We start from the raw sequence: 15,091 nt of genomic DNA, 5'->3' as shown, positions 1-15,091 counted from the left end.
CGCCCTCTTCAGGCTCCACCCCAAAAACCTCCTGCCGGTGGCAAAGAGGGACCTGGCAACCCTAGGCCCTTGTAATAAATGAGTTCGACGCCCCCGTTCTAGCCTTTTCTCTCAAGGAAAATGCTCAGATCCCTTGATCATTTTGGTTTCCCTTCCCCGCCTTTTCGTTGTTGTGCCCATGTTTCGAGCCACTGCTGCCTGCAACACTGACCTCCCCCCCGTCCCGTTTTTGTCCCCTGCTGCACAGGTCCTTGACCATGGGGAGGCCACCGAAAGCGATTTTGTTCCAGTTGCTCGTCCTCTGGCTGGCAGTCTCGTGGGAGGCTCGTGTGCCTCCTCCGGCGGCCATCCCTGCCAACGCCACCGTTTTCTCTCACATCTACACCATAAAGCTGGCAGGGGACAGCATGGAGGGTGAGGATGAGGATGCCGCCCGTGCGCCGCAGGAGGCCCGGGGTCCCCCTGGCTCCTCGCAAGGAGGCAGTCTCTACGAGCACACCCTGGAAGGGCCGGATCAGGAGCATGTGGTTTTCACCCACCGCATCAACCTGCCCCCGCAGGCTTGCGGGTGCCCAGCGGGCACGGAGGATACCCAGGAACTGCGGAGACGGCTGGAGGCCCTGGAGAATGAAGTGCGAGAACTTCGCGATACCTGCCAAGCCGGAGGCGGCTGCTGTTCGGCACCGGCTAGCATCCAGGCGAGCACAGGTAAGACCTTGGGGGCGGAAGAAAAGACATGCATACCTGATAGAGTTGTCAGGTCCCTCTTTGCCACCGGCGGGAGGTTTTTGGGGCGGAGCCTGAGGAGGGCGGGGTTTGGGCAGGGGAGGGACTTCAATGCCATAGAATCCAATTGCCAAAGCGGCCATTTTCTCCAGGGGACCTGATCTCTATCATCTGGAGATCAGTTGTAATAGCAGGAGATCTCCTGCCACTACCTGGAGGTTTATCAAAACAATTCACAGTGTGATGCTAATAGGCTATGCAAAAACAATCCACACAAGGCTCAGTTCTATGTGTGTGTTAAGTGCCGTCAAGTTGCTTCCGACTCATGGCGACTCTATGAATGAAAGTCCTCCAAAATGTCCTATCTTTGACAGTTCTATACATATATTCAAAAGGAGATAGTCAATAAAAAACGTGGTGCAAGCAATATCTATAGGTGAGCGACAGTCAAACAAGAGAACATTATACAAAAATATCAAAAGACAAGTCAAAGAACAATATATACAACAAATCTATGTCTAATGTTTCTCTTTGAGTCTTAAAGACTTGCCAGTATAATTTCAGTCTTTGTAAGAGCTGGTCCTGAAAGTAGAAAGAATTCCTACAGATTTTCCAAGAGTCCAAGTGGGGAATCAGATTTTTATATCCACTGGCTATGTGCTGCAGGTGTTTCAAACGGAGACCAAGCTGGCACTTATAGTAGAATGGAAACGTCTTCCAGGTAATAGGCACTTTCACCAATGATGGCTTCTTCAGCCTTGTTGTTTTCTTAATGCTACATAGTAGTCTGGTGGTTGAAGTTTGCCTGTGTAGTGGTAGCTTACGCTTTTCTGAGTTTTTCCCTGTGGGGGAGTTCTGCTCCTAGGATTGCTATGAATGGTGAAATCTGTGAATATTTATTATTTAAAACATTTTTATGCCGCCTTTCCACCCGATCAGGGTCTCCAAGGCTGTGAACCTTGAAAAACAGAAAACATCCGAAAAACAAAAAACAACATTTAAAATGATACAGTAATTCAATAAAAGCAAAGCACATAAGTATACAGCACCTAGGATCAAGGAAGAGGCCAATAACCATTATTGGGGTTATGCCCAATGAAACCTCTTTGAAAGTCTTCACCTACGGGCAGAAGACACCGATATAGGGAGACAGACGAATTCCAAAATTTTGGCGCCGCAGCCGAGAAACCGTTTTCTCAGATGGCAGGGGCGATTGAAGCAGGACTTCCAAAGGTGACCAGAGTGAAGGGTAGGGTTGCCAGCTCCAGACTGGGATATACCTGGAGATTTGGGGGGAAGAGCCTGAGGGGGTTTGAGGAGAGGAGGGATTTAAAAGGGTTATAATGCCACACAGTCTGCCTTCCAAAGCAGGTAACCTCCAGGTGGTGGCCGGAGATCTCCTGCTATTACAACTGATCTCCAGGCGACAGAAATCAGTTCCCCTGGAGAAAATGGCCACTTTGGCAATTGGACTCTATGGCATTGAAGTTCCTCCCCTCCTCAAACCCCGCCCTCCTCAGGCTCCGCCCCCAAAATCTCCAGGTATTTCCCAACCTGCACCTGGCAACAAACAATGCTTGGTTGAGAAGGGAAAGCTGACCCTGTGTTTCATCCTCCTCTTCCTTCTTTTCTCGCTTTTCCCCATTTCTCTCGTTCCCTCGCCCAGGTCAGACGGACACGCGCACCTTGTGTTCGCACCACGGCTCTTTCGATCTCTCTCGCTGCCTCTGCGAATGTGAACCGGGCTGGGGCGGCCCCACGTGTGCCCAGCCGGCTTGCCCGGGAGGGTGTGGTGGCATGCAGCGGGGCAAGTGCGTGGATGGGCGTTGCCAGTGCCGCCCTGGCTACTCCGGAGACCGATGCGAAGAGCCATCTCCCTGCCCGGACGACTGCAACGACCAAGGCCGCTGCGTGGATGGACGCTGCTCCTGCTTTCCGGGATACGTCGGCCCTTCGTGTGCCGATCCAGCCTGCCCCCAAGGCTGCCAGGGTCACGGACAATGCGTGTCAGGACGGTGCGTGTGTGACCCCGGCTACTCCGGGCCAGACTGTGGGACCCGCGCCTGCCCGAGCAACTGCAACCGACGTGGAGAGTGCCGGGATGGGCGCTGCGTGTGCGAAGCGGGCTTCACGGGCCCGGCCTGCGGCACCAAGTCTTGCCCCAAAGACTGTAACCACAGAGGGCGCTGCTTGAAGGGTGGGGTGTGCTCCTGCCACAAGGGGTACACTGGGCCAGACTGTGGGCAGTTGGCATGTCCAGAGGACTGCAGCGGGCACGGCGAGTGCCAGCAAGGGGTTTGCCAGTGCCATGACGGTTATTCTGGAGACGACTGCTCCATAGGTAAGCAGAGACATCTGTCACTGTGTGTGTTGTGTGTTAAGTGCCGTCAAGTCGTTTCCGACTCATGGCGACCCTATGAATCAATGTCCTCCAAAGTGTCCTATCTTTGACAGCCTTGCTCAGATCTTGCAAATTGAGGGCCGTGGCTTCCTTCATAGAATCAATCCATCTCTTGTTGGGTCTTCCTCTTTTCCTGCTGCCTTCAACTTTTCCTAGCATGATTGTCTTTTCCAGTGACTCTTGTCTTCTCATAATGTGTCCAAAGTACGACAGCCTCAGTTTAGTCATCTTAGCTTCTAGGGTCAGTTCAGGCTTGATTTGATCGAAAACCCACTGATTTGTTTTTTTGGCGGTCCAGGGTCATTACATCTGTCACTACATCTTCTGAAATCAATGTAGTCTAGCGGTTGACTGTTGTAATAAGACCCTAGAACAGGAGTCCCCAATATGATGCCTGTGGTTGCCATGGAGCCTGCCATCGCCTTTCCTGGTGTCCCCCAAGTAGGGCTGCCAACCTCCCGGTACTGGCTGGAGATCTCCCACTATTACAGCTGATCTCCAGGCGACAGTTCACATATACCCCAGTGAAGTTCCTCCCCAAACCTGGCCTCCTCAGGTCCCACCCCCAAAATCTCCAGGTATTCCCCAACCTGGAGCTGGCAACCCTACCTCCAAGTGCTTTTAGAAAATGGGCTGGGGCAAATGGGTCTTTTGATTGGCTGTGCAGATTAAAAGGCATTTTGCTAAACAGCAATAGAAAAGAGCAAGAGTCCAGTAACCCCTTAAAGACTAACAAAATTTCTGGCAGGTTATGAGCTTCCGTGAGCCACAGCTCTTTGTGTTTGTTCATCTCACTCAGAGCGGTCAGAGGACAGCTCCCAGGTTAAGGCAAAGAGAGGGGCATCCCGTTCACGAAGATAAAACTTATACACACTTAGAAGGATGTCGCGCCTGGCATGCTGAATCGCTCACTCCGACGCTAACTAGGGTTGCCAGCTGGCAACCAGCGTAAGCCTTTGAGAGACGGGTAGCAACAGCGTGCAAAGTTGTGACATAACTTCTGGTTTGTACTCAGAAGTGATGTCATGACAGTCTGGGAATTCATTCATCTCTGTGGGGGTTTTTTTTGTTTGTTTTTTGTTAACCACAGAATGGTCAAAATTCCTAGAGCGTTGTGACTTCCTTTCTAGGTACAAACCAGGAGTGACAACATGATGTTGCTCCCCGTTTCCACTGAAGTGAAGAGGACTGGTGGGGCCTGGAACCTGGGGTGCGGGGGGCTTGCCTATTGCCCCCAGGATGATGGCAACCCTACTCATAAAATGTAGCGGGCCATCAGGCTTGTTTAAATAAACCCTTCTCCACACCTCTTTCTCTCATATGGTAGCATGTGTAAAATAGAGGGGGGCGCTGCTGTAAGGTAAATTTTGTCGTGTGATAGTAGGACAATACAATCTCTGTAGCAAGATTTAAAAAGAATTAAAAGGAAGAACAAAGATGGTTTATTAAGTGTTACAGAAGTTAACTGCTTTAGCAGGCACAGGCTTCCAAACTCAGTCGAGGAATGGCCTGGCTGAGGCACTTATTCCCTAGTTACAGCTTCAGATTGGAATTTAAATTCACAATAATGTATGAGATTGCAGACTTTAAGCCTGAAGCCTCCATGAATGATATTCTGCCTGCTTTCTGGCTTCTTGGCCTGAGATTGAACTCCCTGCCCTTAAGCTTCAGTGCAGACCGGCATAAGAAGTGGTGACCTTAAATGAGAGGAAACCTCATTCTGATAAGGAAATGGGGGGAGAAGGGAGTGGGGGCTGATTATATCCTGGTGGATTTCTAGCCTTCTCTTTCAGCGATAAAAGCAACATGGCTTTTCTTCAGGAATTTGCTGTCTTTTGTTCACAGAATCATAGAGTTGGAAGGGACCACCAGGGTCATCTAGTCCAACCCCCCTGCACAATGCAGGAAATTCACAATTGGCTTCAGCTCAAGGAAAAGAAAAAAGAGGCATGTTGTCAGTCAGGTCTGACCTGACCATGAGGTTCTCTTGTACCAAAGTTCTGTCATCTGGAAACCAGTTGTAATTCCAGGACATCTCCTGGCCCCACCTGGAGGTTGGCAACCCTGGAGATTCCCAAATATATCTTTTCCACTCCAGATTGGACCCATGGTAGTTAGTATGAGAAGGAGGTTCAGCCTTTCCACCCCTTGTGTTATTACCCCAAACAGAAACGCTCAGAGGAGAAGCAATTTGGCCCATTCAGAAGACCAGTGGTGCCGCCTTAAATCTCAGGGTGGATCCGTGATCCTGCGAACTTCGTCTTGTGCTAACAGACCTCCTGACTAAGTGGATGCCAAAGAGGCACAAGGAAGTTTTCATTTCTAACTTTGACCTACCTGTTGTCGTCGTACACAGAAATCCCGTCCATTGGTGTCCGTGTGTCCAGTCGAGATGAAACCTCTTTCCGCCTAGAGTGGAGCCGCCCGGAGATATCTGTGGATGGATACGAGATTCATGTGGCACCCAAGGTAACTATACCTTTGGTTCTTGTGGGTTATCCGGGCTGTGTAACCATGGTCTTCCAAGACCACGGTTACACAGCCCAGATAACCCACAAGAACCAATGAACTCTGACCGTGAAAGCCTTCGACAATATTTTTAACTATACCTTGTTTGGAACAATGCGCTTCTGGTGGCAGGACGTGTGTGTGTGTGTGTGCATGGGCGTGGAGGTGTTTTGGGTCTCTTTGCTTCTCCTTCATCCAGTTGTCTCCTAGACAACAGTGCAGTTGCTTAAATCTATACGAGGCCTGAACTTTGGAACTCAGTGCTCAGTTCTGTCAAGGTTGTCATCGGGTGAAGGGAAGTAACATACCCTCCAATGCCCCCCTCCAAACTGTATCACCACCTAATTCTACCGCAGCAGGGTCTCTGCCAGAAAGGCTGAAGGGAGCCACAGAGAATTGTTTTTCTGCTCCATCTGTCCACCGTGTTGGGAAATTCCTGGAGGTTTGGGGGTGGAACCTGGGAAGGGCAGGGTCTGAGGAGGGACCTCAGTGGAGCATAATGCCACCAAGTCTATCCTCCAAAGTGGCCATTTTCTCTAGGGGAACTGATCTCTGTTGCTGGAGATCAGTTATGCATGCCTTTTCCAACCGTCGCTCTCCCCGCGCACCTTGCCCACATTTTCCAGATTCTGGGTAAAACAGCATCCAGAAAACATGGGGAAAACGTGCGGGGAGAGCGAGGCGACCTCTGACGGTTGGAAAAGGCATTCATAATCAAAAGGAAGCCCCGAAGCAGTTGGCAGGTTGACTGAGGGAAAAGCCCTACGTAAAAGGCCTCTCTCCTCTCCAAGTTAAAAATACCACTTGCTTCAACCTTTCCTTAATTCTGAGCCTCCCCCCCCCAACTATCTTCATTGCCATTGTCTGACATATTCTTTGCTGTAAAGTTGTGGACTCTCCATGTTCAGAGGCAGTATATTTTTAGACATGGGGAACCACAATTTGATGAAGAGTTTATTGTATGTGAGGTGGGTGTTTCCCATCTGTTCTGTGAATTCACACCAGCCTCCTGCTTCTGCCGTACACACAGGAGGATAACCGGGCAGGGGAATCTGTACGCTTGTCCAGCACTGAGACCACCTTTGAACGCACAGGATTGGAACCAGGAGAGGAGTACAATGTCACCATCCGGGCCGAGAAAGGGCAGCGCTACGGGCCCCCTGTCAGCCAGACCGTGCATACGCGTAGGTAGCCTGAATGCTGTGTGTGTCCTTGTTTGGGGTTTCCACTCTTGTCTTTCCTCTTTTCTCATGCATCAGGAAACGGGCTTCTTACAGGTGTGTACATACATAGTGATTTGGGGGGTGGTACTGTAGCTTGATACACCACCTGACTTCTTTATGGGTGGTCAGACGTAGGGTTGCCATGTCCCTCTTCTCCACCGATGGGAGGTTTTTGGGGTGGAGCCTGAGGAGGGCGGGGTTTGGGGAGGGACTTCAGTGCCATAGAGTCCAATTGCCAAAGCGGCCATTTTCTCCAGGGGAACTGATCTCTATTGGCTGGAGAAAAGGCACTGCCGTTGACTGCCCAGGCCCAGCCCCCTCAAAGGAGGGAGGGAAGGAGGGAGGGAGAAGCAGCCAGCCAGTTCCACACCTTGCGCTACTCGGTTGGGCATAGGTTTGGCAAGCTCCAGGTCCTAGCTGGAGATCTCTTGCTATTGCGACTGATCTCTAGCTGCTAGAGATCAGTTCCCCTGGAGAAAATGGCCACTTGGGCAATTGGACTCTATGGCATTGACATCCCTCCCCTCCGCAAACCCGGCCCTCCCCAGGCTCCACCCCCAAAACCTCACACTGGTGGAAAAGAGGGACCTGGCAACCCTAGTTGGGCGCCTCCCACAGACCTTCTAGGCCTGGGTGGAACCATCTGCATGCTGGGCCAGGCTTGCCTGGGCCAGGAGCAGCCGTCCCTGAACTGAGTGCAGCGCTTTCTCTCTGGGCTGGACTTGCCCCAAAGGGAGGGGGGAGGCCATCAGCCCACTGGAAATTCCCCAGTGGCTACAGTGGCCAGTCTGCCCCTGCTGCTGACCCCTGTGAAGCTTCTAAGCAACCCCAGAGGACCTCAGAAATGTAGGCATAAGGAGCACACCCTTCAGTGGTAGGGTTGCCAGGTCCCTCTTTGCCACCGGTGGGAGGTTTTTGGGGTGTAGCCCGAGGAGCGCGGGGTTAGGGGAGGGGAGGGACTTCAATGCCATAGAGTCCAATTGCCAAAGCAGACATTTTCTCCAGGTCAACTGATCTCTATTGGCTGGAGATCAGTTGTAGTAGCAGGAGATCTCCAGCTACTACCTGGAGGCTGGCAGCCCTATTCAATGGTTCAGCTTGAAGTTTTGGTAGTTCAAACAGAAGGATGAAATTAGGGAGAGGGGGCTGTAGCTCAGTGGGTAGAGCACCTGCTTTGAACGCTGAAGGTCCCAGGTTTAAAGCTTCCCTTCTTCCATTAAAAGGACCTGAGAATTGATTCTGTCTAAGACCGCCACCTGAGACCCTGGAGAGCCACTGCAAACCAGATCCAAAAACACTGGCCTTTGTAGACCCCATTTCCATGCTTCTTTCTATATACGTCTCTCCCTTTCTTCCAGGGGTGGCCCCTCCTCGAGGCTTGCACCCAACGGGGGCCACAGCAGACACTCTGACCTTGCATTGGGATCCGCCCACCAAGACCCCCGATAGCTACATCTTAACGTATGTGCCTCTGGTTGCCATCCGGCCCTCTCAGCCTCCAAGACGCCTGGAGCTACCAGCAGCGCCAGATAGCGTCACCTTGGAAGACCTGGAGAGTCGCACCCGATATCGCATCACCCTGATCGCCCGCCAAGGTGGCGAGAACAGCCGGTCCGTCACCGTCACCGCCAGCACTACTGGTAGGGAATTGGAAGGGGGTGTTAAGTTTGGAAGCTGATGTGATTGCCTCTCTCGATACTGGGAATGACAAGGGAATGGGCACTGGATCCCAAGAGAGGCACAACTGATGCCCAGTTTCGAACAACGTGGTGGATTGGGCAGGCTTTAACGATTTTCTTTTGGCTCTAGGAACCACACCAAAAAAACTTGGAGCAAGACTAGTTTTTCTGCCTTTGGGGAATTCATATTTTAACTACCACATTTTCTAAATATTGCTACCATAAAACCTAATCCTAAAGTCCTCGCGGTTTCTCATAATTTTATTAGAGCAAAAATGTTGTCGTACATAAATAAATATAGGGGTAACGACTGTTATCATCACAAAAAGCTAACCCTTAACCTACTTTCTCCCCAATTTCTTGTAATTTCATTATTGCTTTAAAAGCTCCTTTTACTTGAATATTGGGGCCAGTGTAGAAAGCAACTGGTTAAGAAATGAACTCCTCCACCACCATCGAATGGTATAAAGCAAACATATAAACAAGCAATGACAGAAACTTCACACATGTACATTGTTATTTCATACAATGATAATTAAGCTTTGGGCTTCTACAGAAAATTGTCAAGGGACACTACAATAAAGTTGTTTCTGAAAAGACTAGGTTCCACAATGAAACTTCTAGATCCCGTGGCTACCTTGGGCCTGGGATTTGTTGAGCCCTGGCGTGGGGTTGGTTTTTAGGGACAATGGAAAGTTAAGGTGATGGGAAGAGGATTGTGCACAAGTGTACGGCAAAAATGTCATATGCCTTCCCTATACAAACTTATCTTCCCAGAGTGGTTCCTAAGCATTGTTATTTCAGACAATATGGAGTTAAGGGAATTTGCAGCCTCCTCATAAAAACCACAGTTCCCAGAATCCTTTGGGAGGGATGCCATGACAATTTGGTTTAAAACTGTACAGCATTTATTGTTTTGGTTAGTAGATGAGAAGGGTCTTTGACAGGAAGCTGAAACCACGTGTCCATGAGATAAGTGGGAATGAACAAGTGTGGAAAGATTTCTGGAAAAAGAACATGAGAAAGCACACACCATTATCTCTTGGAGTCCTTCTAAGTGTTATTTCCCCCTCCTTTTCTCCCACAGATGATCTCATTCTTTTCTTTTTCCAGTGACATTGGCTTGGCATCTTAAGATGGTGGACTTTTTTCCTTTTCATTAATCATTCAGCCCTTCTCTTACCAGCCCACAGGTGTTTCAAGACCAGATGCAGAAGGTGGAGGGAGGGCCCAAGAGGATTATGTGTGAAAGGGTGGGATGGGAAGCACAGATTAACTCAATTTATTTTATTGCAGCTGATGTGAATGCTCCTGAGAGGCCCCAAAGATCAGGGCACTGAGGGTCGTCCCTTCTGTGGGGTGTCAACTCCAATACAACAGGTTGAGCATCCCTTATCCGGAAATTCAATATCCAAAATCCTCCAAAATCCAAAACTTTCTGAGCGCCCACAAAGGGTAATAACATGGTATGTGTGCAGGCGGGTCACGCCAATGGCAGGTTCCCCACGATGCCCACATGCACAAAATTATTTAAAAATATTGTATAAAATTACCTTCAGGCTATGTGTATAAGATGTATACAATCATAAAATCAGAGAGTCAGAAGGGACCACCAGGGTCATCTAGTCCAACCCCCTGCACAATGCAGGAAATTCACAACTACCTCCCCCCTATACCCCCAGTGACCCCTACTCCACGCCCAGAAGATGGCTGAGATGCCTTCCCTCTCATGACCTGTTTAAGATCTTAGAATCAGCTTTGCTGACAGATGACCATCTAACCTCTTCTTAAAAACCTCCAGGGAAGGAGAGCTTACCAGCTCCCGAGGAAGCCTGTTCTACTGAGGAACCGCTCTGTTAGAAAATTCTTCCTAATGTCTAGACGGAAACTCTCTATATAAAAACATAAATGAATTTCATGTTTAGACTTGGGTCCCATCCCCAGGATGCTTCATTACGTATATGCAAATATTCCAAAATACGGAAAGATCTGAAATACAGAATACTTCTGATCCCAAGCATTTCGGATAAGGGATACTCAACCTGTAATGGGTTTGGAGAGGTTGGGGAAACCGGAAAGTTGTATCACACAGGGCTTTAGTTCTGAAGGAGTTTCTACTTCCCAGGCACCCCACCTCTGTTACCACCATCACTTCCTTTCCATTCAGTTCTTTGCCGTAACCGCCTCCGTTTTTAATCCCACCAGCGCCTGCATCGAGCAGAGTAATCCACCCGTATGCAACTCCGTCCCCGCCTTCCCAGCTGAAGCCTGGCACTGTCTCCTCTGGTCCTGAGGCCAGGAAGCCAGGCCACAAGCCGCACCCCTTGCCCAGTGCCACCACATTGTCCAATGATTTCTCCCTGAACACAATGGTGCAAAACATCTCAGCCACGCTTTCCTCCTTCAACGGGACTCTCCTCGAACGCCTGGAGAGCTACGTCCGCACCATTAAGTACCCCCTCCGAAGCAATCAGACTGTAGAGAGCGTGGCCAAAGCCATCTACATCTACCTAATCCATCGGAAGCCAGTGGAGTTCCAAGATATGGTCTATGGGCGCCTTGGTGAAGGGGCCAACACTCCCACCCTGTCAAACGGCCTCCGGGGTCAAAGTGTCTTCTCAAACGGATACACCCATACAGAGCACACCAAGCCGACCGTGGTAGTCAGCTCCCCAGAGAGCATCGAAGTGTCCTTAGATGGTGTGACGAGGCTCTCGGACGAAGTGTTTATCCACTACCACAAGACGGGGAGTCGAGAGCGTCAGGAGTTAGTGGTGCCCGGAGGCACGCCGACGGCTGTCATCACCGGATTGACCCCGGGCACAACCTACTATGTGGAGATTCACGGGGTGGTGAAAGGACGCTCTTCTAAGTCATACTCCTTTGTAACCAACACAGGTACCAGGGTTGGTAGGATGGCCAGTCTCCCAGGGGTGTCTCGCTCTCTTCTTTTCGCCTGCAACTGTCCCATCACATGCCTTGTCGCCACCAAACGTCGAGTTTGTTTTGTGCCTACCCGTGGCTTGGGAGCTTAAATCATATGCGGCTTTAACGTTCGCCAGAAAGTTGTCCCGACAGCAGCTTGCTAACTATTTTCTCTCTCTTTTTTTTTACACTGTAGCCAGGATCTTCGTCGTTCTTGTTACCTGTATCGTCCGTTACGTGATTGTTACAGCATCTTCCTGCTAATCATTTCCTTTCTTCCTTCTAGCCAAACGGTGCCGTCACTCGCAGTTCCAAAGTTTGTTCATTCGTTTTTTTGTTGTTGCTGCACAATGCTTCCTGCCGCCAATTTGTTCACATCCAGTCTGTTTCTATGTTGTCGAAATTCTGGAGGGGTAGCCGAATTAGCCTGTTACAGTGTATGTGAGGAATATCAATAAATCCCCAGCCACAGTGTCTTGTGTAAGATTTATTGTGGCAGAAGCTTTTTTTTTGTGGACTGAAGCCCACATTTGTGAGATTCATGATGTGTTATTCTTCCTCAGTGACGTCTGCACATGGGTACAGACCAAAAACATTGTCAACAGTTGGGGCCAAAAGGCTGTGAAATGTGACGCGGCCCCGCAAAGAGCAATTATAGACAAGATAAGCACTGCACAGTGGCCCAGTCGCAACAGCTTGTCGACTGTGCTGTTACCAAGTGCTGACTTTATACATGGTCATGTTTTGTTACCCTGCACGTGAGCTTTGCATAGAAATGTCATAGGTCATAGGTCCTATTTTGCGAAAGCAGGACGTCACTAGATGAAGGGGAAGTTTTCCTCCTAAACCCTTCTACTGTGGCTTCTAGCGTGGTGTAGTGGTTAACAGCGGTGGACTCTAATCCGGAGAACCGGGTTTGATTCCCCACTCTTCCACACTAGCGGCGGACTCTAATCTGGTGAACTGTGTTGGTTTCCCCACTCATAAGAACATAAGAAAGGCCCTGCTGGATCAGACCCAGGCCCATCAAGTCCAGCAGTCTGTTCACACAGTGGCCAACCAGGTGCCTCTAGGAAGCCACAAACAAGACGAGTGCAGCAGCACCATCCTGCCTGTGCTCCACCGCACCCAAAATAACAGGCATGCTCCTCTGATACTAGAGAGAATAGGTATGCAGCATGACCAGTATCCATTCTAAGTAATAGCCATGAATACCCCTCTCCTCCATGAATATGTCCACTCCCCTCTTAAAGCCCTCCAAGCTGGCAGCCATCACCACATCCTGGGGCAGGGAGTTCCACAATTTAACTATGCGTTGTGTCAAAAAATACTTCCTTTTATCTGTTTTGAATCTCTCACCCTCCAGCTTTAGCAGATGACCCCGTGTTCTAGTATTATGGGAGAGGGAGAAAAACATCTCCCTGTCCACTCTCTCCAAACCATGCATAATTTTATAGACCTCTATCATGTCTCCCCTCAGCCGCCTCCTTTCCAAGCTAAACAACCCTAAGCGTCTTAACCGCTCCCCATAGGACACTCCTCCACATGCAGCCTGCTGGGTGACCTTGGGCCAGTCACAGTTCGAACTTACTTAGCCCCATCTACCTCACAAGGTGTTGTGGGGAGGGGAAGGCGATTGTATGCTGGTTTGATTCTCCTTAAAAGGTAGAGAAAGTCGGCATGTAAAAACCAGCTCTTCTTCTCTTAAAATTGTACTCCCAGGGTTCAGGGGCAGTTCCCCCAAAACTGAGTTTACAGAGCTTGAGAGGCTGTGGACCCCAGACCGAAATGTTGAATTCCATCACAAAGAGATGTGACTTGTATGGTCTCCTCTGCTCCTCGCATGTACCATTCTTGCTCCAGTTAGGACTTTGCTGAAGAAGCAAAGTTACCTTTGCCCGTTACCCTGAACAGACACAGTCCAGGGAAGGAGCTGTTTCGTCCATCTCATGGAAATGGAGCCTCAGTGACCCCCGGAAATAGTGGGGGGGGGCACAGTCATGGGGGCTCACTGAAAACCTTTCCCCCTTCTGCAAGTTGAAGTTGCTTGTGCAAGTGGAATAGGAAGCTAGAATCCCTGCCACAGTCTGGAAGTGTAGATCCCTCCCCGTATACAATTGTTTTCTCTGTACTTGTGTGTGGGTTGCATCTGATGAAGTGGGGTGTGTCCAGGGCTGAAGTGAATAGGGGTACAGGAGGGAGGGATTAAAAGAAATAGATCCCTCTAAAAAGAATTTTTTGAAAATGGCCAGATTCAAATTTTGAAATCTCGCTGGCTTCTGAATTTGTGTGAAATGTCGTGTTGCTGCTAATTGTTACGTGTGATCTGATCCATTCCTCTCCCCCCACCCACACACACATTTTTACCGACAGCTATGTTGTTTTCTTGGTCAAGAGTGTCAGGACGGCTCTGTGTTTAACTGCTTCATTTGCCCCCTAGGTAAAAAGTGGCGTTTCCGTCTGTTGCCTTCCTGCTGCTTCTGAGTGGTTTCATTTTATTCACTGTTTCTGTTTCCAGCAGTGTCGGCTTCTGCCGCGTGCCCATCAAGTCGGCTCGCTCACCCCCGCTACATCCTTTAGTTCAGTCTTTAAATACTTGCCTTGGATTTAGCTGAGACGTATTTGGGGAGGGGGGGCTTTCCTCAAGGAAGCAATGTCTTTGTTCGCGGGGTGGGGGGGGAGGCTGACTTCCCAAAACTTGACCTTTTATCCTTCAGAGGGAGTCAGCTTTGATATGGGTTTGGGGCTGGCATACCTCTCAGTTGCCCCCAATTTGAATTCAGATTTATAAGTCACCTTGTACTTGCAGCATTTCTAATTTTTAGGAATGTTCTAGTCTCCCCTATGTTTGGGGAGGAAGAGCAAATTCTCTAGCAAATCGTTCTAGCTCAGAATTCCTTGCAAAAGACATGTGTGTTTATATCAAGGCAGAGCTGACATGCGGAAAGGTGGTTTCACTTGTCACAAATACTTTTATCCCACTTTGAAAAGCATCCGCGTTTAATTGATGGGTTTAGGAAGGGCTGAGAAGGGCATAGATGTCTTTGTGCCTTCAATGTCAATCCAGGAAGCATTGCCCTCACTCTGAATTGACTTTATTTACCCTTGGTGATATCGTGATTGTGTAGACAAATCTGAGAGACGGTGTGATGATGTCACTATTCCCAGGAATGGGAAGACTGAGTTAAGGGGAAAGACATTACACTGAAGCCGCGGCCAATGAAGGCATAAACAGGCTACATACAAGACAAGATAGGGGAAGGTTTTTTGGGGGGTGGATTTTTGCTGTCTGTAGAAAATTATATTTACCCTGAAAATGTTTGTGCACAAATATTAAATGCAACCTTTAATTTAATTTTTTAAATTTAGTTCTCCCCCTCAACATTCTCAGTCATGGATGCGATGAGCTTTGCTTTAAGAAAATATGAAACTGTAAAGTGGGATTGTAGAAAACTATTTTAGAAACCATTTGCTTTTGCATTTTAAAATGCAACGTGACTCGCTTGGTTCCAGTCTTAGAAGAACTTTATTACAGGATTTTTTTAGTGATACGTTTTGCAGAAGTTACATCCCAAATCCATCTAGGTGATCTATGAGTACAGAAGCTGAGAGGATATAACAGGGTGATC

At 49.1% G+C, this 15,091-nt stretch overlaps 1 protein-coding gene across 1 annotated transcript in view; it reads left to right on the top strand.

Annotated features, from left to right (window-relative positions):
* The first annotated feature begins 257 nt into the window (after positions 1-257).
* TNXB (tenascin XB) overlaps positions 258-15,091 on the top strand; it is a 99,549-nt gene continuing 84,715 nt past the window's right edge. The window contains exons 1-6 of the mRNA XM_056844146.1: positions 258-708; positions 2,393-3,067; positions 5,484-5,596; positions 6,666-6,819; positions 8,217-8,498; positions 10,743-11,435. Coding sequence (XP_056700124.1) covers positions 258-708; positions 2,393-3,067; positions 5,484-5,596; positions 6,666-6,819; positions 8,217-8,498; positions 10,743-11,435 — 2,368 coding nt within the window. The remainder of the gene's footprint in view (positions 709-2,392; positions 3,068-5,483; positions 5,597-6,665; positions 6,820-8,216; positions 8,499-10,742; positions 11,436-15,091) is intronic.

Source organism: Euleptes europaea, chromosome 1, assembly GCF_029931775.1.
Source record: "Euleptes europaea isolate rEulEur1 chromosome 1, rEulEur1.hap1, whole genome shotgun sequence".
Taxonomy (NCBI): domain Eukaryota; kingdom Metazoa; phylum Chordata; class Lepidosauria; order Squamata; family Sphaerodactylidae; genus Euleptes; species Euleptes europaea.
The sequence above is the reverse complement of the archived record's forward strand: the minus strand, read 5'-3'. Positions and strand labels throughout refer to the sequence as shown.